The sequence below is a fragment of the Arabidopsis lyrata genome (genome assembly GCF_000004255.2).
Source record: "Arabidopsis lyrata subsp. lyrata unplaced genomic scaffold ARALYscaffold_1, whole genome shotgun sequence".
In the NCBI taxonomy this organism is placed as follows: Eukaryota; Viridiplantae; Streptophyta; class Magnoliopsida; order Brassicales; family Brassicaceae; genus Arabidopsis; species Arabidopsis lyrata.
Window position 1 is genome coordinate 14,037,645 of NW_003302555.1, and position 22,871 is coordinate 14,060,515.

The 22,871-nt window shown below is 35.8% G+C and overlaps 6 protein-coding genes and 1 long non-coding RNA gene across 7 annotated transcripts; all 7 read right to left on the bottom strand.

Annotated features, from left to right (window-relative positions):
• Positions 1–2,313: 2,313 nt before the first annotated feature.
• On the bottom strand, positions 2,314–3,850 carry LOC110224159 (F-box only protein 12-like). The gene has a single exon (XM_021014124.1). It carries the CDS (start codon positions 3,717–3,719, stop codon positions 2,373–2,375), a length of 1,347 nt encoding a protein of 448 aa, XP_020869783.1. The 5' UTR covers positions 3,720–3,850; the 3' UTR covers positions 2,314–2,372.
• A 337-nt stretch (positions 3,851–4,187) lies between these two features.
• Positions 4,188–5,112, bottom strand: LOC9329719. The gene is made up of 3 exons (XR_002328998.1): positions 5,037–5,112; positions 4,696–4,940; positions 4,188–4,339 (listed from the first exon to the last, which is right to left on the bottom strand). It is a non-coding gene; the product is annotated as an uncharacterized LOC9329719 (long non-coding RNA).
• Positions 5,113–6,306: 1,194 nt separating this feature from the next.
• Positions 6,307–7,949, bottom strand: LOC110225062 (F-box only protein 12-like). Its single transcript, XM_021013730.1, has one exon. The coding sequence runs from the start codon at positions 7,759–7,761 to the stop codon at positions 6,436–6,438; it is 1,326 nt and encodes a 441-aa protein (XP_020869389.1). The 5' UTR covers positions 7,762–7,949; the 3' UTR covers positions 6,307–6,435.
• A 2,036-nt stretch (positions 7,950–9,985) lies between these two features.
• On the bottom strand, positions 9,986–11,587 carry LOC9329720 (putative F-box protein At1g30930). Its single transcript, XM_021013729.1, is given in 2 exon segments — positions 9,986–10,232; positions 10,235–11,587. Coding segments are annotated over 2 exon segments (1,275 nt in total). The 5' UTR covers positions 11,457–11,587; the 3' UTR covers positions 9,986–10,179.
• An 839-nt stretch (positions 11,588–12,426) lies between these two features.
• On the bottom strand, positions 12,427–14,509 carry LOC110224574 (putative F-box protein At1g30930). The gene has a single exon (XM_021010827.1). It carries the CDS (start codon positions 14,443–14,445, stop codon positions 12,937–12,939), a length of 1,509 nt encoding a protein of 502 aa, XP_020866486.1. The 5' UTR covers positions 14,446–14,509; the 3' UTR covers positions 12,427–12,936.
• Positions 14,510–16,572: 2,063 nt separating this feature from the next.
• On the bottom strand, positions 16,573–18,032 carry LOC9329721 (putative F-box protein At1g30930). The gene is given in 2 exon segments (XM_021010828.1): positions 16,573–16,976; positions 16,979–18,032. Coding segments are annotated over 2 exon segments (1,260 nt in total). The 5' UTR covers positions 18,018–18,032; the 3' UTR covers positions 16,573–16,755.
• Positions 18,033–19,491: 1,459 nt separating this feature from the next.
• Positions 19,492–21,657, bottom strand: LOC9329722 (F-box only protein 12). Its single transcript, XM_002893615.2, has one exon. It carries the CDS (start codon positions 21,447–21,449, stop codon positions 20,028–20,030), a length of 1,422 nt encoding a protein of 473 aa, XP_002893661.2. The 5' UTR covers positions 21,450–21,657; the 3' UTR covers positions 19,492–20,027.
• Positions 21,658–22,871: the final 1,214 nt, after the last annotated feature.

Consider the following 22,871-nt stretch of genomic DNA (forward strand, 5'->3'; position numbering starts at 1 on the left):
CACCTTATCAGTTTTTGAGCATCTGAAGGGGTTTGGAATTTTGCTATCCTCTCCAAAGTACGGGTAAAAGACACCCTTCCCCAAGGGTATTTGCAGAAGAATTGCACGTCCTTCGTCATCTCAACAGTGAACTCAGAAGGCCTTATGGGGTTATTATGGCACCCTATCACACCATCTACCAAGATTATAAGAGATAAGGCCAGCTGCTTCCACCCATCCATGGTTTCCTCCTCCTTCAGCCAGACCACCAAATCATGCACTGTTGGATTCGGCTTCTCCCCAAACTTCTCCTCAAACAGAGTTTTCCAGACACTTTGACTACCAGCTTTAACCTTTAGCACATCCGTCACGTCTTTCTTGTTGGGATATGTCCCACATTCTAGACCAGTTACCAGACTAAATTCTCTTAATCCGAATTTTATTGGATGACCGCCGAAGACCATCCACATCTCATTCACTTTACTCGTCACTAACTGACGACATATTAGTCCAAGAACAAGTTTACCTGAGAAGGAAGACTTGTTAGCAGGTATCCTAAAAAGGTCCCCAAATGGAGACTCGAGAAGAAACTGCATCTCCTCTTTTCCCTTAAGAACTTGTGCTATATCAGAAAGGTACTCCGGTTTGGAGTACGCGTTCATCTTCGTCTTCGCAGGGTACCGGTCTAGGGCAAAGAGTCTAGGTGGTAACTCTTCAACTATAAGATCTTCAGTCGGAGCCACGCTTGTACTGCCTGCAATTACAAGTGATATACAATTAAGTACGGATGTATGAATTTGTGTACGTACACAGTAATTATCAACATTATATACTCAACATCTGAATTTTGGCGGAAACAGAGATTTCCAATTCAACTTCTCAAATTTTCAAACTACAGATATAGCAAAATCCGGCAACTTCTATCCCTTTAATCAAACAAGCTTTAAGATTCCGATACACCCAAAGAAACTACAAACGGAATAATATCGGAACTTACCCAATTCCTCCGGCGGATTTCTCGGAGGGAGTTTCCTCCTCGGGGATACTCTGAGTTCCACCTTGTCCTTCTCGGGGCCTTCCTGCGTATGCTTCTTCCTAGAATAGACTAGGTCGTTTGGTTTATTCCCAGCCATCTCGAAGGTTGGTATCTCGCCGGAATTCTCAGGTCGCCTTCGCCGGAAAACTGGAACTTTCTCTTCGCCGGTTTTTCGAGTTCAATGCAATGCCTCAAATCAAGTAGAGATGTCGAAAACGAATATGGATGAATGAATTTCGAACTGATTTCTACTTCTCTCTCGAATCTCTCGGAGATGTCGAACGAAGATGATGAATTCTTCGTTTTCTTGAATTTTTTTTTTTTTTTTTTCAAAACAAAAAGTAACTAAACCGCTAGAAACTAAACCGTAACGTAACCGTTCACGTTCCATTTTTCGTCAAGGGCATTTTCGTCATAAAATGGAATAATTGCCAAAACATGAGAAATGAATCTCACTTTGCCAAAATGTGAGATCAAATCTTTTTTTTATGCCAAACGTGAAATTAACTTTTTATAATATATATATATATATATGAACGGTTTACAATAGATGGAATACATATGCCTTTTAAGTTTTAACGGACACCTACATCTGGGTTGAAAATTCCCAGTACAAGAGCTTAGAACAGAAACAATTCAAGAGAGAGAGTCTCTGGGTTGAAAATTTTCCCCATTCAAGAAATACTAATCATTTATACTATCACTTTATTAATCTGTTGTATTACTCGCGTTGAAGATTGGAGAAGAGAAAGAAAGGAGACAGAAAATGTTCTTCGATTCCTTTCTTCAGATTATGCTCTGAATAGTCCCATAACATTTTATCCAGGTTCCCTCTTGATTCCATGAATAAACTTAAGGAGCCTGTACCGATCAACCGATTTAAACACAACACCCAAGTATGTTCCAACGAAAGTCCTAGCGCTAGTCTCTTAAAAGCTATTATTGCTTTGTAACAACACTTGATAATTGTCACCTAGAAATGTGATGGCAGCGTATTTGTCCATGGATGTTAACCAGTTAACCTAAGAGTTATGGACAGAAAGATCCTTATATACGATATGTCAATATTACTTTCTATGGTTTAAAATTATGCTCCCATTGCCAGGTATATATCAAAAACTTGCCCTATTTCAAAACTGCATGAATTTTTTTTTTTTTTTTTTTTAATAAGGATAACATTTTAATTTGGCCATGATCAGGCACCAAGGAACAATTAATCAAGAAAGCATCTCACCAAAAAAAACAAAAATTAATCAAGAAAGCAAACTGGGATTGAGACTCTGACAAAATTTCAGATCAGACAAAGATTTACGTATAATTAGGCGTTTTCACGAATGTCCATATGTGACTAAAATAGCTACAACCTAATGATATAACTAAAAAAAACGAAAAAGAAACCAAATAAAACAAAAAATAAAATAGCTAAGCCAGCAGAGCGATAGAGCATGTTAGCTAATGATTCATACTTGTTATGCTGCTTGTTCTTCACAGACGGGGCAAACTTGCAGAGGTCATGAGATGTATGCCGGCGTTGTTGTGTTTTAAGCTTCTCCGTAACGATATTTCGGCGTTCTTGTAAAGGGCTTGACTTGTTTTGCAGTGCAACGTTAACACTAAGATCCTCTACATAGTCTACAAAGGTGCAAACACGATTACTTCCAATGCCTAGGATTTCAACAATTTGAAGAGTTTTCCTTTCCGGATTGAAGTAGAAGACATAAAAAGGGTTAGATGTGTTATCCATCAACAAAACAATGTCACCGGTAGCAGTCATCCCAGAAACGTAAAGATAGCTGGCAACTTTACTCTCAACATCCAAAGAGTACACATATTTCGACCATTCCGGTTTCTCGACATCCTCTAGAACCCACATACTCAACTTGGGGGGAAATCTACCATCATAAGCATACTCCACATTAATCTCACATAATTTTCCCTTATAGTTTATCAGCTGATAATGACAGTTTCTTGCGCCTATGAACTTGAATTTCTCGGACCTAACATCAAAGCAAACTAACACACAAGACCTTCTTCCATCAGAATCAGAATGTTCAGCTGAGTAATACAAAACTCCATTAATGCATATCCTTCCCTCAAAAAGCTCATGGGTAAAAGGACATTGGATCTTCCTCCACCTCAATTTCCCACTTCCCAGTGTCAAAATATAATGATCTACATAATTATAAGCTGTATAACGATTAAGGTTCATGAACAATACCTTGAATTCCTTGTCTATCGGATCAAACATTAAATAGCTAAACATTGTATAGCTATACGAATGACCTACTCTAAGTTCAGGTAAGATCACATACTGTCCTGTGAGGGGGTTACAAATCACACGCTTTTCATCCTCATCCTTGCTTCGGATGCTATAATAGATCAAACCAGAGGCATAGCTACAATTGTATTGGCTTATGCCTTTAGACAACTTGATATGAAAATCCGCGGTTACTACAAGAGACGGCTTCTCATATGGATCCTGAGGCTGAGGGGTTGTGTAAAAGGAACACTGATCACCGTCTTGTTGTCGTACACCAATTAAGAGACGTGGACGAGCTTTGGATCTTGTTAGAAACAGTTCGGTGAAATCTTGACGGGCAAGGATGGATCTCCATTCCTTCGACACGCAAGGACACCTCGCAACTGATTTTGCTGACAGTCTTGAGAGTATCTCGTAAATGAGATAATTCGGAATCGAATTCATCACTTTATCCGGCGTGTTTTGATGATCGGACGGCAAAGAAATGTGAAATCTCTTTTAAAAGTTATTCGACCTAATGAGATGATGTTAGAGGTAGTGGATTTGAAATTGAACTTATTCAACCCCAAAAAGCATATGGGCTTTTTCTTAACCATCCAAATTTAATTACCTTTATATATTTTTCCAGTGTTGATTTTTTTTTTTTTTGTAAAGTAAATAATATTACGTGATGGACTTGCTATTATTATTACTAGAAAGAAGCTGAAACAAGCTGGTCCGGGATGATGCTCGAGGAACTGCGTTTCCAAGACTCATTCGGGATTAGTTTATTTTTAGTTTTGTAATAATTGCGGGGAGACAATGTCTCCCCGTTGCCTACCAAAAAAAAAGAAAGAAGCTGAAACAGACCTATGAATTAGTTTCTTCTTAGAGAAAACAAAATTAAAGAAGCAAAGTGTACAGTTCTTTTCGCATCAAGATTTTGATGTGTTTGTTTTAGTTTAAGTAAAACATAAGAGCCTAGATCAGGAGTTCCAATAACACATATAAAAAAGTAAACCCACCTCCATTATAGATGTAATACCAATTAAATCAACAAGCTGCTTCAGTATTTCTTGATGATCCTGGTAGCACAAGAAAGCCAAGGTCAATCATAATGTGAAACTTTAAAATGAATTTTCAGATGGTTCAATGGTATTTAAAACAATTGTGTACCAATTATCAAAATTTTATCAACAGGGAATATTGTTGATTAGTAAAAAGCTATTTCAATAATCAAATAGCAAAACAGATCTTCATCAATATCTCTGACTATTTAACAGCATTATCTCACGTTACACAGAAGATCCAAAGTGTAAAAGAAAGCAGCTAGCTAATGGTTCAATAATCTCTACAAAGATAAGAAAAAAAAAACTAATTCTAGCTAAGTTCAAGTCATTCTTAACCGAAAATCCTAATCTAGGAAACAGAACCAACTTACTTTTATAAATTGCATGAAAGGGATCGTCTTCCGCACCAGCAGACAAATGACAACCTGTAATAGAAGATGTAAGAGAGTATACGTTGAAGATACTCTATAGAGCCCTATAAAAGCAAGCGAAAGTTCTCAATGAGTTTTCTGACAATAAAAAATTGTTGAGTGCTAAATACCTTGCTGAAGTACCCGGCAAGCAATGAGTTATGGGTTTCTTTATCTTCTAAGAACGAAAACAGCAATAGCATCAACTGCAGAAAGAAGAGATCACAAGAGGTAAGAAACACTAAATCCTTAACCATTTACAAAATATAAATATAGAAGAAAGTAACAGAGTTAATGCCTACCTCCTCATCCTCGACTAGTGTTTTCAGTATCATTTCAATCTCACATGTGAAGATTTCACAGGCAATGAAAGGAAACCTACAACAGTAAAGAATATCAATTGTTTATTCATCAAACACAAAAAAAAAAAAAAAAATTTAAGATTTGACTCTGAAATTTTATTCTGGGATGAATCTTAAGTATAAATTTTCGCTTTAGTTGCTAAGGTTTGATGATGAGGAGGTGGAAGAGAGCTATCTAAGGCTGAGGGAAAGAGAGAGAAGTCATGCATATATGCGGGGCTGTGCTAAGGCTTACTGCTCCATGATGGACCGTACTGATCTCATCCCTCGTTTACGCTCTATCATGGTTCAGTGGATTGTGAAGGTGAATATTATCTTTCTGTTCAAATGCATTTGGTTATGTATCCATTGATCTCTGAATGTTGAAGCTCGGAAATATGTATCAGTAGCAGAATATTCTGAAGAGAATATGTTTGGAGATCTTGTTTCTGGTTTTAAGAATGTTTTAGCCTAAGGAAATCTGTAGCTTACTTTGGAATCTTTTAAGGTTTATGTATCAGTAAGCTATGATATTCTTAATTTGTTGCTGATTTGTCTTCTCCCTGATTACAAGCAGCAATGTTCTGACATGGAGATTCAGCAAGAGACATTGTTTCTAGGAGTTGGTCTGTTGGATCGATTCCTGAGTAAAGGATCATTCAAAAGCGAAAGGACTCTAATACTAGTCGGGATTGCGAGTCTTACTCTGTCCACCAGAATTGAAGAAAATCAACCTTACAACAGGTACTAACCATATTCCATCTTCATGATTCTAACTTCCAATTTTCATTAGATAACTGTTCTGAATAGGAAAAAGATTAAGACCATTACAAGAAACTGAGTATCACACTCAACCACTAATAATGGTCTTATACACACCCTTATGGTTTCTGTAAGCAATCAATGAATTGGCTTTTCATGTGTGTCAATATTGGATTATGTTTCTCAAAAACACTCTTTACTGCAAAAACCTTCTACAACACACAGGAAGAGTTCAATTTTCTTCAGCTGCTCACCTGATACTTCCTCTTTTTAATTAGCATCCGGAAAAGGAACTTCACCATTCAGAACCTAATGAACTAGCTAAAAATTATTTGATTACAATACTAATCATTGTCGTTTTACCCATTCGCTTGCCCTATTTCAAAACTACATGAAACTTGTTTTTGTTTTTGTTTTTTTAAGGATTAGCATTTTAATTTGGCCATGATCAGGTACCAACGAACTGGGATTGAAACAAGAAAGAAACTGGGATTGAGACTCTGACAAAAGTTCAGATCAGACAAAGATTTACATATAATCAGGCGTTTTCACTAATGTCCATATGTGACTAAAATAGCTACAACCGAATGATATATAACTAAAAAAAAACGAAAAAGAAACCAAATAAAACAAAAAACAAAATAGCTAAGCCAGCAGAGTGGTCAAGGGTGTTAGCTAATAATGATTCGTACTTGTTATGCTGCTTGTTCTTCACAGACGGCGCAGAATTGCAGAGGTCACGAGATGTATGCCCGCGTTGTTGTGGTTTCTGCTTCTCTTTAACGATATTTCGGCATTGTTGTAAAGGGCTTGACTTGTTTTGCATTTCAACGTTAATACTAAGATCCTCTACATAGTCTACAAAGGTGCAAACACGATTACCACCAAAACCTTGGATTTCAACACATTGAAGAGTTTTCCTTCCGGGATTGAAGTAGAAGACATAAAATGGGTTAGACGTGTTTTCCATCGACAAAACAATGTCACCGGTAGCAGTCATCCCAGAAACGGAAAGATAGCGGGCAACTTTAATATCAGCCCACAAAGAGTATACATATTTAGACCATTCCGGTTTCTCGACATCCTCTAGAACCCACATACTCAACTTAAGGGGAAAACCACCACCATAATTATACTCCACATTAACCCCACATAACTTCCCCTTATAGTTTATCAACTGACCATGACAGCGTTCTGCGCGTATGAACTTGAATTTCTCAGACCTAACATCAAAGCAAACTATCACATAAGACCTTTTTCGACTAGAATCAGAATGTTGAGCTGAGTAATACAAAACTCCATTAATGCATATCCTTTCCCAAAAGGGCTCATGAGTAAAAGGACATTGGATCTTCCTCCATTTCAATTCTCCAGCTCCTAGTGTCAAAATATGATGATCTGTATAATTATAAGCCATAAAATCACTAGTATTCATGAACAACACCTTGAATTCCTTATCAACCGGATCAAACCCTAAATAGCTATACGAATACGAGTGACCTCTAAGTTCAGGTAAGATAACATATTGTCCTGTGAGAGGGTCACATAACACACGCTTTTCATCTTCATCTTCCTTTGGGATGCGCATATTATGAAAATAGATCAAACCAAAGGCATAGCTACAATCGTATATGCTTATCCCTGCAGAGAACTTCTTCAAAAGAAAATCGGCGGCTACTACAGGAGACGACTTCTCATTTGGATTCTGAGGCAACGAGAGAAAGCTCCACTCTCCGTCTTCTTGTTGGACACTAATTAAGAGACGTGGACGAGCTTTGGATCTTGTTAGAAACAATTCGGTGAAATCTTGACGGCGAAGGATGGATCTCCATTGCTTCGACACACAACGACACCTCGCAACTGATTTTGCAGGTAATCTCGAGAGTATCTCGTAAATGAGATCAATCGGGATCGAATTCTTCATTTTATCCGCCGTAGTTGGTGATCGGACGGCGAGATATATGAAATCTCTCTTAAAAGTTCTTCGACCTAATTTGATGATGACATTAGAGGTGGTGGATTTGAAATTGAATCTATTCAAGCCCAAATAGCATATGGGCTTTTTAAGTATTTGGACTTTTTTGTCCAGTGTTGATCGAAAAAATAATGTAACCACCAAAAAGCATATGGGCAAATGAAGAAGCTGAAACAGACCTATGAATTAGTTTCTTTTAAAGAAGCAAAGTTTAGAATTCTTTTTTTTTTTTTGCTTGCTAAGCTCTGTGTGTGTGTACAATTCTTTGTCATCAAGAGTTGATGTGTTTGTTTACTTTAAGTGAAACATAAATCTTTCATTGTTTGTACTGAAGCGGCTAGTGGTATATCCGTATATGTGGTTCATCAGATCTCAAAAAAAAACTGAACTACAAACTCACTGATACAATACGTTAGTGCATGTAAATTAAAACTAGAAAGTAGAAACACATTAGATTGCTCCTAAGTAACACATTAAACTGTCATTCAATCTCCAAATCATGAAAAGCTAAATCCAACAAACCGAAAAACGATAGATAAATGTTGTTTCATTTTGACCAAAAAGAAAAAAAAAAAAAAAATGTTGTTTCATTACCGTGCTCCGAGGTGGTTACAAATCCTATCCCAAAGGTCGACGAATTCTCTTCCACACAAGTATTTAGATGCTCCTTCCATACCATTAATGCAGATCAAAATGACCAAACCCATTACTATGAATCAATCTTTTATGTAAAAGATGAGTTTGTAGATCAAAAATATCATCGTCTAATGGCATATTCCAAGCTGTATCAATCGGTATTATGAAATGATACTTCCTCTTCAAGACAAAGTTATTGCTTCACCCTATACCAATCCAAAAATCAAAGTTAGATTTTCACTAAATCTCTGTAGTTCAATCATTAATCATCACCATATACAGAACTAAATACAAAATTTAGATACATACTTATCTGAAATTAATACTCTTAGTCTCGATTTAACAACATCTTAAGTTACATACTAATCTAAAACCAATACTCATAAGGGCCTAATACTCTTAGTCTCGATTTAACAACATCTTAAGTTACATACTAATCTAAAACCAATACTCATAAGGGCCTGGAAGTCAAAACCAATAAAAAAAAAAAGAGCAAAATTGTATGATAAGCCAAACAGAGTGTTAGGGAACACCACTTTTTGTTTTGTTATTTTCTTGTCATCAGAGAGATTGCTCTGTTTTAGTCGTAGACTCTGTTTCAGATGCTAAATAAAGATCAATAGGTTTATAGTAACACTTTTTGATCTAATAATAATGGTTCAGATTCATATAAAACTATCACTGAATCTATAAATTCACATAAGAATGTAAATTTCTGAGAGTTGAAACAAAAATTTCTATGGATATTTCAGGAGTTGAAATACAAGCTGACATTGACGTTGAAGCCATATATATAGATTCCAACTCCTTCACATCCTCAGATCATTCTTGTCACTGTGCCATTAACCTTTGGCTGCGTTTTCAGTGGCTATAGCTCCTGATATGGTTTACAAACTTTGTTGGGAAGCCTTGTCCACTTGTTCGTTTTGATTCAGGTTTCATATACTTTTTCCTGTCTTAATCTTACAGCTGTGACTCAATTTAAAGGATTGTCGCAGTGCCAAAGAGCTCACGTGTTTGCTGTTAAATATTGCAGCCTCTGAGACTATACTTGTGGATCCAAATCATGCTCGAGATCACTTTGTGATGTTCTCTGTCATATTCAATTTATTTCCTGCGGTTCTGCTCCAAATAGTCCCATAACGTTATCCCAGGGTTCTCTTGAATAAGCTTCTCAAGGAGCGTACCAATCAACTGATTTAGACCCAAGTAAGTTCCAAGGAAAGTCCTAGCTAGTCTCTTAAAAAGCTATTATTGCTTTGAAACAACAATTTCTAAACTCTGTCACTGGAAAATATGATCTTTGTTGGTGGATGTGAACCATTTCCTCAAGACTTATGGACATAGAGATAATTACAGACAGTGTCACCTTTTATGGTGTAAAAATATGATCCCATTGCAAGGTATATTAAAAGCTTGTCCTACCTCAAAACTCCATGAATCTTGTCTTATGTTAAGTTATTTAAGGATCAGCATTTCAATTTATCCATGATCAGGTACCCACAATTAATCAAGAAATTTTTTTGTATCAAACAAATTTGTGCCAAAGAGTAAACCACAGGGAAATATACTTTGATCATAACAAATGGATAGTCAGACTATTGATTAGGCGTTTTGATCTTATCTCCATATGTGACAAATATAGCTAAGCCAACAGAGTCATAGAGCTAAAAAAACAAAACAAATAAAACAAAAAACAAAATAGCTAAGCCAACAGAGTGATAGAGCATGTTAGCTAAGAATTTGTACTTGTTCTGATGCTTGTTCTTCACAGACGGAGCAGACTTGGAGAGGTCACGAGATGTATGCCTGCGATGCTTTGGTTTTGGCCTCTTGGTAACGATATTTCGGCCTTGCAGTAAAGGGCTTGACTTGAGTTGCAGCATTGCATCGTTAACACTAAGATCCTCTACATAGTCTACAAAGGCGTAGTAAGATATGCAATCACGATTAGCTCCAAGACCTTGGATTTCAACACTTTGGACTTGGAGGGTGTTTCTTTCCGGATTGAAGTAGAAAATGTAACACGGATTGGATACATATTTCATCGACAAAACAATGTCACCGGTAGCAGTCATCCCAGAAACGGAAAGATTATTGTTAACCTTAACGACTTTACTCTCCACCCACAAAGAGTAGTCATGTTTCGACCATTCCGGTTTCTCGACATCCTCTAGAACCCTCATAGTCAACTTAACTGGAAATCCACCATGATAAGCATACTTCAAATTAATCCCACATAATTTCCCCTTATAGTTTATCAATCCATCAAATCCATAACGGTATTCTATGTCAAGAAGCTTGAATTTCTCAGATCTAACATCAAAGCAAACTAAAACATAAGGTAATCCATTAGAACTTATAGCTAAGTAATACAAAACCCCATTGATGCAAATCCTATTCCACACAGGCTCATGGGTAAAAGGACATCGGATCTTCCTCCATTTCAATTTCCCAGTTCCCAGTGTCAAAATATAATGATCTACATCATTAGACGCTATATAATCACTAGTATTCATGAACAAAACCTTGAATTCCTTATCAATCGGATCAAACCCTAAATAGCTACACGAATGACCTACTCTAAGTTCAGGTAAGATCACATACTGTCCAGTGAGAGGGTCACACAACACACGCTTTTCATCTTCATCTTCCCTTGGGATGCGCATATTATGAAAATAGATCAAACCAGAGGCATAGCTACAACTGTATAGGCTTATCCCTGAAGAAAACTTGGTATGAAAATCGGCGGCAGCTACTACAAGAGACGAATTCTCGTAATGATTCTGAGGCTGAGGCAGCGAGAGAAAGCTCCACTCACCATCTTGTTGGACACTAATTAAGAGACGTGGACGAGCTTTGGATCTTGTTAGAAACAATTCGGTGAAATCTTGACGGCTAAGGATGGATCTCCATTGCTTCGACACACAACGACACCTCGCAACTGATTTTGCAGGTAATCTTGAGAGTATCTCGTAAATGAGATCAATCGGGATCGAATTCTTCATTTTATCCGCCGTAGTTGGTGATCGGACGGCGAGATATGTGAAATCTCTCTTAAAAGTTCTTCGACCTAATTTGATGATGACATTAGAGGTAGTGGGTTTGAAATTGAATCTATTCAAGCCCAAATAGCATATGGGCTTTTTAAGTATTTGGGCTTTTTTCCAGTATTGATCGAAAAAATAATGTAACCATCAAAAAGCATATGGGCAAATGAAGAACCTGAATTAGTTTCTTTTAAAGAAGCAAAGTGTAGAATTCTTTTTTTTCTTTTGCTAAGCTCTGTGTGTGTGTGTGTACAATTCTTTGGCATCAAGATATGATGTGTTTGTTTAGTTTGAAGTAAAACATAAATCTTTCATTGTTGGTACTGAAGCGGCTAGTGGGTAAATCCGTATATGTATTCAATCATTGACCAAAGCTGAGGCAATGGTTTCTTAGCAATCAAGTTATTGGATATACAAAGACTTACGCCAAAAAAGATAACATTTGTCATCATCAAATCAAGTTAAATAAACAAAATTATTGGTTCAATTTTACAAGGAAGGATACATGACTGTATATTAAACGGAGGAATGTTTCATAAAGTTTCAGGAGATGATAAAAATAAGTATTTTGGGGGGGTTTGGTTGCTTCGGATTTCGATGGAATATAAACTGGTTCATTGTTAACTCTAAAATACGAGGATAGACTCAAAGGGTGGAACCAAAGCTTTTACAGAGGACTTGGAGCCTTAAGAGCCTTGGAACAAAAACTGGTTCGTTGTGTCAGATTTGGAAAGATAGATTCAGTGATGATACTAGGTTTTGTCCTAGGGAAACGTCTACTCTCCTGCTGAAGCAGCAATACTTGATCCAAGAAACTTGGAGATTATCATAAACATTTTCTTCATTGAGTATGTTATTGAGTAAGTTGTAAATCTCTCTATCTCTCTTGTTCTAATCTTTCTTAAGAACTGTTAACACTTACGTTGTGATAAACAGATACCAGAAAGAAGCTCATGTTGAATATAGGCTGTTGTTATGTTGAGAGCTCATCAGTTTAACTTTGTGTTATTTTTTAGGAAAAAAAAGATGAAACAAACAATTCTATGGATATTTCGGGAGTTGAATTACAAGCTGACATTGAAGTTGAAGCCAACTCCTTCACATCCTCAAATCATTCTTGTCAATATTTTTGTCATTCTTGTCACTGTTTTTGTCATTCTTGTCACTTTGTGATGTTCTCGGTCATTCAATTTCTTTGCTTTGGTTCTACTCTAAATAGTCCAATAACGTTTATCCAGGGTTCTCTTGATTCCCTGAGTAAACTTCTAAAGGAGCATGTTCCAATCAACCGATCTAGACCCAAGTATGTACCAAGGAAAGTCGTAGCTAGCTTGTCTCTTAAAAGCTATTATTGCTTTGAAACAACAATTCATAAACTCTGTCACGGGGAAATGTGATGACAGTATCTTTGTTAATGGATGTGAAGCATAAACAGTATCTAAGCCAACCGAATGATATAGCTAAAAAAACCGAAAAACAAACAAAATAAAGCAAAAAATAAAATAGCTAAGCGAACAGAGTGATAGAGCATGTTTGCTAAGAATTCGTACTTGTTCTGTTGCTTGTTCTTCACAAACGGAGAAGACTTGGAGAGGTCACGTGATGTATGTCGGCGATGTCGTGGTTTTGGCCTCTTGGTAACGATATTTTGGCATTGTTGTAAAGGGTTTGACTTGAGTTGAAGCACTGCATCATTAACACTAAGATCCTCTACATCGTTCATCACAGACGGAGCAGAATTGGAGAGGTCACGAGACGTATAGCAGCGTTGTCGTGGTTTCTCAGTAACGATATTTTGGCATTGTTGTAAAGGGCTTGACTTGAGTTGCATCGCATCGTTAACACTAAGATCCTCTACATAGTCTACAAAGGCGTAGTAATAAGCCATGCGATCACAATTAGCTCGAAGACCTTGGATTTCAACACTTTGGATTTGGAGAGTGTTCCTTTCCGGATTGAAGTAGGAAACATAATACGGATTAGATGCATTATTCAACAACAAAACAATGTCACCGGTAGCAGTCATCCCAGAAACAGAAAGATTATAGTTAACCTTAACGACTTTATTATCATCCCTCAAAGTGTAGACATATTTCGACCATTCCCGTTTCTGGACATCTTCTAGAACCCACATACGTAACTCAAGGGGAAATCCACCATAATAAGCATTCTTCAAATCAATCCCACATAATTTCCCCTTATAGTTTACGAGTTGATCAAAACGGCATTCTATATCAACGAGCTTGAATTTCTCAGATCGAACATCAAAGCAAACTACCATAAAATACCTTCCATCAGAATCTAGAGCTAAGTAATACAAAATCCCATTAATGCATATCCTTTCCCAAAAAGGCTCATGAGTAAAAGGACATTGGATCTTCCTCCACCTCAGTTTCCCAGTTCCCACAGTCAAAATATGATGATCTACATCATTATAAGCTGTATAATAACTAGTATTCATGACCAATACCTTGAATTCCTTATCAATCGGATCAAACCCTAAATAGCTATCCGATTCACCTCTAAGTTGAGGTAAGATCACATACTGTCCAGTGAGAGGGTCATACAACACACGCTGTTCATCTTCATCTTCCTTTGGGATGCGCATATTATGAAAATAGATCAAACCAGAGACATAGCTACAATGGTGTAGGCTTATGCCTGCAGAAAACTTGGTATGAAAATCGGCAGCAGCTACTACAAGAGACGAATTCTCGTAACGATTCTGAGGCTGAGGCAGCGAGAGAAAGCTCCACTCACCGTCTTGTTGGACACTAATTAAGAGACGTGGACGAGCTTTGGATCTTGTTAGAAACAATTCGGTGAAATCTTGACGGCGAATGATGGATCTCCATTGCTTTGACACGCAACGACACCTAGCTACTGATTTTGCTGGCAATCTAGAGAGTATCTCGATAATGAGATCAATCGGGATCCAATTCTTCATTCTTAGACCTAATTAGATGATGACATAAGAGGTCGTGGATTTGAACCATCCAAATTTATATTAACTTTATGGGCTTTTAGTGTTGATCGAAAATTTTTGTCAAAAAAAAAAAAAAAAATTATGTTGTTCTCTATTAGATAGTGAAATCTTTCACATAAACTGTTCACACTTGTGTCATGAGAAGCTAAAACAGACCTATGAATGTGATTCTTGAAAAGGTTTAGAGAAAACAAAATTAAAGAAGTTAAGCAAAGTGTCCAATTCTTTTGCATCATGATTTGATATATGTGTTTGTTTACTTTAATTAAGTAAAGCATGATGAATGTTACATTATTGGCACTCAAAAAGTGGCTAGTGGTAACAATTGCTCATCAAATCTCAACAGAAAATGGTTACTTAATCCTCAAGTTCACTGGTATCGGCACTTATAGTGGCTAATGGTATGTATATGACTTCATTGTTTAACCATCAGTTCAACTATTCAATCATTGAGCAAACTGAGGCAATGGTTTCTTTACGATCAAGTTATTGGATATACAAAAGACTTACGCAAATCAATATAATATATGTCATGATCAAAGCAAGTTCCTTTCCTCGTATGTAAAATCTCACTCTCTTGTCGTTACATTTAAATTTAATTAAACAAAATTCTTGGTTCAGTACTTTTACAAGGTAGGACGCACTTATATTCTGATGAATATATAGATACAAGAATGAAGCTCCTCAAGACAACTAATTAAACTGACTTATTAGTTTTTTCAAGCAGGTTTAGAGAAATTAAAATCAGAAGAAGCAATTTTTCCCTAACATTTTATTAATAATTCTACCTTGAGTCTTTTCTCATTATTACGTGTTATGGTTCATATACGATTTATCATATGATCATCTCACTTTCCATTATTGTGTCTTATGGTAAGTTGGTAACATTGGCGTGCAATTTTTTTAAGTAATGAATCTTCAAGATGTTAGACATACCCAATAATTCGAGACACAACTATTTATTTTATATGGCTATATTTTTTTTTTGTCAACATTTTATATGGCTATATACAATGGTAGAAGATCAAAAAGTGCTAATTTAAATAACTTTTTAATTTTTGCTTTCTTTTTATTCTTTTCATATGAAAACGCTTGAGATCTTGTTCAAATTATGTCAATCCAGTATCTAATAATGAGTCTATCATGATGTGGCCGGAGTACTAGATCAGGAGAGTGCATAGAGCACTGAATTTTTTTTATTTATAATTAAGTTAGACAAGTTTCAAACCACACAAGTAACATAATTATATATCACTGTATCAAAATATTATATATTGTTGTTGTATGCAGTCATGATAATGAAAAAATATTAGGATCTTAGATATATAAACAATCAGACTTATACATGAAAATATATAAATTGATATTTCAAATCAAAAATAAATGTAACCATAAAAATTATAACTACGTAAGATGAATCTAATTTTATTAACAACACGATAACAAAAAAAAAACATAAATTAGCAATGAGAACATTCAAGATAATTTTTTTTAACAATTTTCGAAACAAAACCCACGCTACGTGAGTATTCATCTAGTAATAATGGCTAAGACAAGAGAGTGATAGAGCTCACACGTATGTAACCTGTAAACGACAAGTCACATAATATAATTCTAATTCATATAATAAAATTATATAGACTTATACTATACTAACACTTTTTAACCAAATTACGATTCATATTCGTATAAAACTATCACTGAATCTATAAATTCACATAAAACGTAAATTTTTGAGAGTTGAAACAAACAGTTCTATGGATATTTGGAGTTGAATTACGAGCTGACATTGAAGTCGAAGCCATAGATATTGATTCCAACTCCTTCACATCCTCATATTATTCTCGTCACTATTTTTGTCATTCTTGTCACTTTGTGATATTCTCAGTCAATGACAGTCATATTCAATTTATTTCCTTCGGTTCTACTCTAAATAGTCTCATAACGTTTTCCTTTGGTTCTCTTGATTCGTTGACTAAGCCTCTCAAGGAGCATGTACCAATCAACCAATTTAGACCCAAGTATGTTCCAAGGAAAGTCCTAGCTAGCTTGTCTCTTAAAAGCTATTATTGCTTTGAAACAACAATTCATAAACTCTGTCAAGGGGAAATGTGATGACAGTATCTTTGTTAATGGATGTGAAGCATAAACAGTATCTAAGCCAACCGAATGATATAGCTAAAAAAACCGAAAAACAAACAAAATAAAGCAAAAAATAAAATAGCTAAGCGAACAGAGTGATAGAGCATGTTTGGTAAGAATTCGTACTTGTTATGTTGCTTGTTCTTCACAGACGGAGCAGACTTGGAGAGGTGATGAGATGTATGCCGGCGTTGTCGTGGTTTTAGCCTCTTGGTAATTAACTATATCTTTGCCTTGTTGTAAAGGGCTTGACTTGAGTGGCAGCAGTGCATCGTTAACACTAAGATCCTCTACATAGTCTACAAAGGCGTAGTAAGCTATGCGATCACGATTAGCTTCAAGACCTTGGATTCAACACTTTGGACTTGGAGAGTGTTCCTTTCCAGATTGAAGTAGAAAACATAATACGGATTAGATGCATACTTGAACGACAAAACAATGTCACCGGTAGCAGTCATCCCAGAAACAGAAAGATTAGAGTTAACCTTAACGACTTTATTATCATCCCTCAAAGTGTAGACATATTTCGACCATTCCGGTTTATGGACATCTTCTAGAACCCACATACGTAACTCAAGGGGAAATCCACCATCATAAGCATGCTTCAAATCAATCCCACATAATTTCCCCTTATAGTTTACCAGTTGATCATGACATCATTTTGCGCCTATGAATTTGAATTTCTCAGACCTTACATTAAAGCAAACTACCACATAAGATCTTTTTCCATCAGAATCAGAATGTTGAGCTGAGTAATACAAAACCCCATTAATGCATATCCTTTCCCAAAAAGGCTCATGAGTAAAAGGACATTGGATCTTCCTCCATTTCAATTCTCCAGCTCCTAGTGTCAAAATATGATGATCTGTATAATTATAAGCCATAAAATCACTAGTATTCATGAACAACACCTTGAATTCCTTATCAACCGGATCAAACCCTAAATAGCTATACGAATACGAGTGACCTCTAAGTTCAGGTAAGATAACATATTGTCCTGTGAGAGGGTCACATAACACACGCTTTTCATCTTCATCTTCCTTTGGGATGCGCATATTATGAAAATAGATCAAACCAAAGGCATAGCTACAACAACGGCTTATCCCTGAAGAAAACTTGGTATGAAAATCGGCGGCAGCTACTACAAGAGACGAATTCTCGTAATGATTCTGAGGCTGAGGCAGCGAGAGAAAGCTCCACTCACCGTCTTGTTGGACACTAATTAAGAGACGTGGACGAGCTTTGGATCTTGTTAGAAACAATTCGGTGAAATCTTGACGGCGAAGGATGGATCTCCATTGCTTCGACACACAACGACACCTCGCAACTGATTTTGCAGGTAATCTCGAGAGTATCTCGTAAATGAAATTAATCGGGATCGAATTCTTCATTCTTAGACCTAATTAGATGATGACATAAGAGGTCGTGGATTTGAACCATCCAAATTTATATTAACTTGGCTTTTAGTGTTGAACGAAAATTTTTGTCAAAAAAAAAAAAAAATTATGTTGTTCTCTATTAGATAGTGAAATCTTTCACATAAACTGTTCACACTTGTGTCATGATTATTGATGAACAGACACCAGAAAGAAGCTCATGATTCATGAAGAAGCTAAAACAGACCTATGAATGTGATTCTTGAAAAGGTTTAGAGAAAACAAAATTATAAAGAAGAAGTGTCCAATTCTTTTGTATCATGATTTGATATATGTGTGTTGTTTAGTTTTTTTTTTTTTTTTTTTGAATACCAGGAAGTTCTAGGCCAAAGCATGTAATGCTTACAGGCCTGAAACCACATCATGTAATATTAGTTTTGTCCCAAACGTCACTCGAACCAACGACCTCTAAGCTTCACCTAGGATCTTTAGTTTAACTAGGTGAGTACCCGCACTACGTGCGGGCTTTCACTTTATATTTCATAATTATAAGTATATAAATATAAACATTAGGTTAGTTTTTGTTATTAGGCAAGAAGACAAAAATTTTCTTATAAACGAGATTTACCCTGATACTAAGCATATAAATCTACTTTTTTTTTGTCATTTACATTTAGATTCCTAATAAAAAATTGTTCTCACTACACATTATCTTTTTATAATATTCTTTCATTACTGTTATCTTTAAACCAAAAGAAGAAAATAAAATGCAAGAAAGATTGGAATACCCGCCCTAAAATCAATGATCATGGTATTTAGGTACAAATGTTAAGAATTGATAATTGGGCTGTCGTTTCGTTTGAACAACGATGTAATTAGTTTATAGCAAATAAACAAATAGAACCAAACCTTGATAAGCCTTATTGATTTGTCGAAATATAAATGTAAAATAATTCTCGTCTTTAAATTTTTATCGTTGCCACTTTTGCAAAAACAATTAAATCAATACGAACTCCATCACTCAAGAACTTCATCATTGAGGATTTTAGTCCAATAATTTGATGTTAGAGGTTCTGACGTTCTCCTCACCATTTTTACAAGGTAGGTCGCACTTATATTGTGATGAATATATATATAGATACAAGAATGAAGCTCCTGAAGACAACTAAACTGACTTATTAGTTTTTTCAAGTAGGTTTAGAGAAACTGAAATCAGAAGAAGCAAATTTTGAATTTTTCAATTCTTTGGTATCAAGATAACTCAATGTAGTATAGTTTGCTCTCACAATTTAGGACATGCATGATAACCAGAAAATAAATAAAATAATAACATATAGCTAAGACAACAGAGTGATAGAGCTCACACGTATGTAACCTGTAAACGACAAGTCACATAATATGATTCATATTCATATAATAAAACTATATAGGCTTATAGTAACACTTTTTAACCAAATTCTGATTCAGATTCGTATAAAACTATCACTGAATCTATAATTTCACATAAAACGTAAATTTTTGAGAGTTGAAACAAACAGTTCCATGGATATTTAGACCCAAGTATGTTCCAAGGAAAGTCCTAGCTAGCTTGTCACTAATAAGCTATTATTGCTTTGAAACAACAATTCATAAACTCTGTCACGGGGAAATGTGATGACAGTATCTTTGTTAATGGATGTGAAGCATAAACAGTATCTAAGCCAACCGAATGATATAGCTAAAAAAACCGAAAAACAAACAAAATAAAACAAAAAATAAAATAGCTAAGCGAACAGAATGATAGAGCATGTTTGCTAAGAATTCGTACTTGTTATGTTGCTTGTTCTTCACAGACGGAGCAGACTTAGAGAGGTCACGAGATGTATGCCGGCGTTGTCGTGGTTTTGGCCTCTTGGTAACGATATTTTGGCCTTGTTGTAAAGGGCTTGAATTGAGTTGCATTGCTTTGCAAAAATTAAGATCCTCTACATAGTCTCTACAAAGGCATCTCGTAGATTGTACTTGTTGTAAAGGGCTTGACTTAAGTTACAGCATTGCATCGTTAACACTAAGATCCTCTACATCGTTCTTCACAGACAGAGCAGACTTGGAGAGGTCACGAGATGTATAGCAGAGTTGTCTTGGTATCTTGGTAACGATATTTCGGCATTGTTGTAAAGGGCTTGACTTGAGTTGAAGCACTTCATCGTTAACACTAAGATCCTCTACATCGTTCTTCACAGATGGAGCAGACTTGGAAAGGTCACGAGATGTATAGCGGAGTTGTCGTGGTTTTAGCCTCTTGGTAACTATATCTTTGCCTTGTTGTAAAGGGCTTGACTTGAATGGCAGCAGTGCATCGTTAACACTAAGATCCTCTACATAGTCTACAAAGGCGTAGTAAGCTATGCGATCACGATTAGCTCCAAGACCTTGGATTTCAACACTTTGGACTTGGAGAGTGTTCCATTCCGGATTGAAGTAGAAAACATAATACAGATTAGATGCCATATTCAACGACAAAACAATGTCACCGGTAGCAGTCATCCCAGAAACAGAAATATTAGAGTTAACATTAACGACTTTATTATCAGCCCTCAAAGTGTAGACATATTTGGACCATTCAGGTTTCTGGACATCTTCTAGAACCCACATACACAACTTAACGGGAAATCCACCACCATTATCATGCTCCACATTAACCCCACATAATTTTCCCTTATAGTTAATCAACTGATCATGGAAGTCTTTTGCGCCTATGAACTTGAATTTCTCAGAACTAACATCAAAGCAAACTATCACATAAGGACCTCCATCAGAATGTAGAGCTAAGTAATACAAAACCCCATTGATGCAAATCCTATTCCACCCAGGCTCATGGGTAAAAGGACATCGGATCTTCCTCCATTTCAATTCTCCAGCTCCTAGTGTCAAAATATGATGATCTACATCCTTAGACGCTATAAAATCACTAGTATTCATGAACAAAACCTTGAATTCCTTGTCTATTGGATCAAACCCTAAATAGTTATACGAATACGAGTGACCTCTAAGTTCAGGTAAGATAACATATTGTCCTGTGAGAGGGTCACATAACACACGCTTTGCATCTTCATTTTCCTTTGGGATGCGCATATTATGAAAATAGATCAAACCAGAGGCATAGCTACAATTGTATTGGCTTATCCCTGAAGAAAACTTGGTATGAAAATCGGCTACTACAAGAGACGAATTCTCGTAATGGTTCTGAGGCTGAGGCGTTGAGTGAAAGCTCCACTCACCTTCTTGTTGTACACTAATTAAGAGACGTGGATGATCTTTACATCTTGTTAGAAACAATTCGGTGAAATCTTCACGGTCAAGGATGGAACTCCATTCCTTCGACACGCAACGACACCTTGCTATTGATTTTTCTGGTAATCTCGAGAGTATCTCGATGATGAGATCAATCGGGATCCAGTTCTTCATTCTAGCCGGCGTATTTTGGTGTTCGGGCGGCGAGGGAATGTGAAATCTCAAATCTCCTAAAAGTCTTCGAACTTAAATAGATGGTGAATTTGAACTTATTCAAGCCCAATAATTATGGGCTTTTAACCATCCAACCTAATATTAACTATGGGCTTTAGTGTTGATACTAAAAGCTGTTGATAGTTCCTTCCTCGTATCGTATGTATGTAAACCTGTATATATATAACCAGTAAACGATAAGTCACAGAATTATGTTTCAGATTCATATAATAAAATTATATAGGCTCTAACACTTTTTAACCTAATAAAGTAATAATGATTCAGATTCATATAGAACTATCACTGAATTTATAAATTCACATAAAAATGTAAATTTTTGAGAGTTGAAATTCACATCTCTACAATAATTATTTGAGAAGTAGAAACGCACCACATTCAAAGTTAGGGCATTGGAGGCCTGTGGTTAAAAGTTGGAATGATTTGTCCTAAACACCCTTAATGAATTGTTCTTCTCGAAATTTCTTCTTCTTCGTAATTAGGGGTATATAAGTCTAATCGTGTGTTGATCTCTATAATAATGTCTCAAACACCCTCAATTTCAAAAAATTTTGTTCTTAATTGTTAAGGGTATATAAGTCTAATCGTGTTTTGAGATGATTAGTCTTAATCACCCTTAAATTTTTTTATTTTATAGTGTAATCGTTGGGGATACGGATGTCATAATATGTCTCGACTTTAATGATTATGGAATCTTAGCTTAAATTTATTTGTTAATTTTTTAGATAATTCTATATCTTAGTAGTTAATATTCGTTTTTGTTAGTTTTCTGATTTTGTTTCTAATTAAAAAGTTAAATTTCTTAAGATAATAATTGATGTTTGCCCTAATCTTAAAGCTATATATATTGTTGATCGGCCAGAGAATTAGGTATTATTTTTTCTGTGTCCATTAGATAGTTTTCACCATTATGGTTTTTTTATACAGCTACGATTTTGATAAATCAAATTGTTTGTCATGCATATATTGTTTTCATTTACCTTTAGAGGTCGTGTGCATATTGTTTGCTGTTTGTTTTATTTTTTGCATTAGTTTGTTAATTTATTGTTTTGCTGATTTGATTCTTTTGGTATGTGTTTCAGTTTTGTAGAGCATGGGAGGTTCTATCGACAAAGCTTTTGGACGAAAGTGGTGTTGATGATAACAGAACGAGGTTTGGAAAGGTATTTTTACATCTATTTACCTATTTAAATGTTTGTGTTTCTTTCTGTTATGTACAGGGTTTGGATTATGATCACGCGTGGATCGTTAATAATTTATGATCAATTGTGCTGACTGAGAGAAACTAAGATTTTTTTTTGGTTCTCACCGTTTTTCTAAGTTCGCTTTGAGAATTTGTTATATATTTATTTTGTATGAGTAATT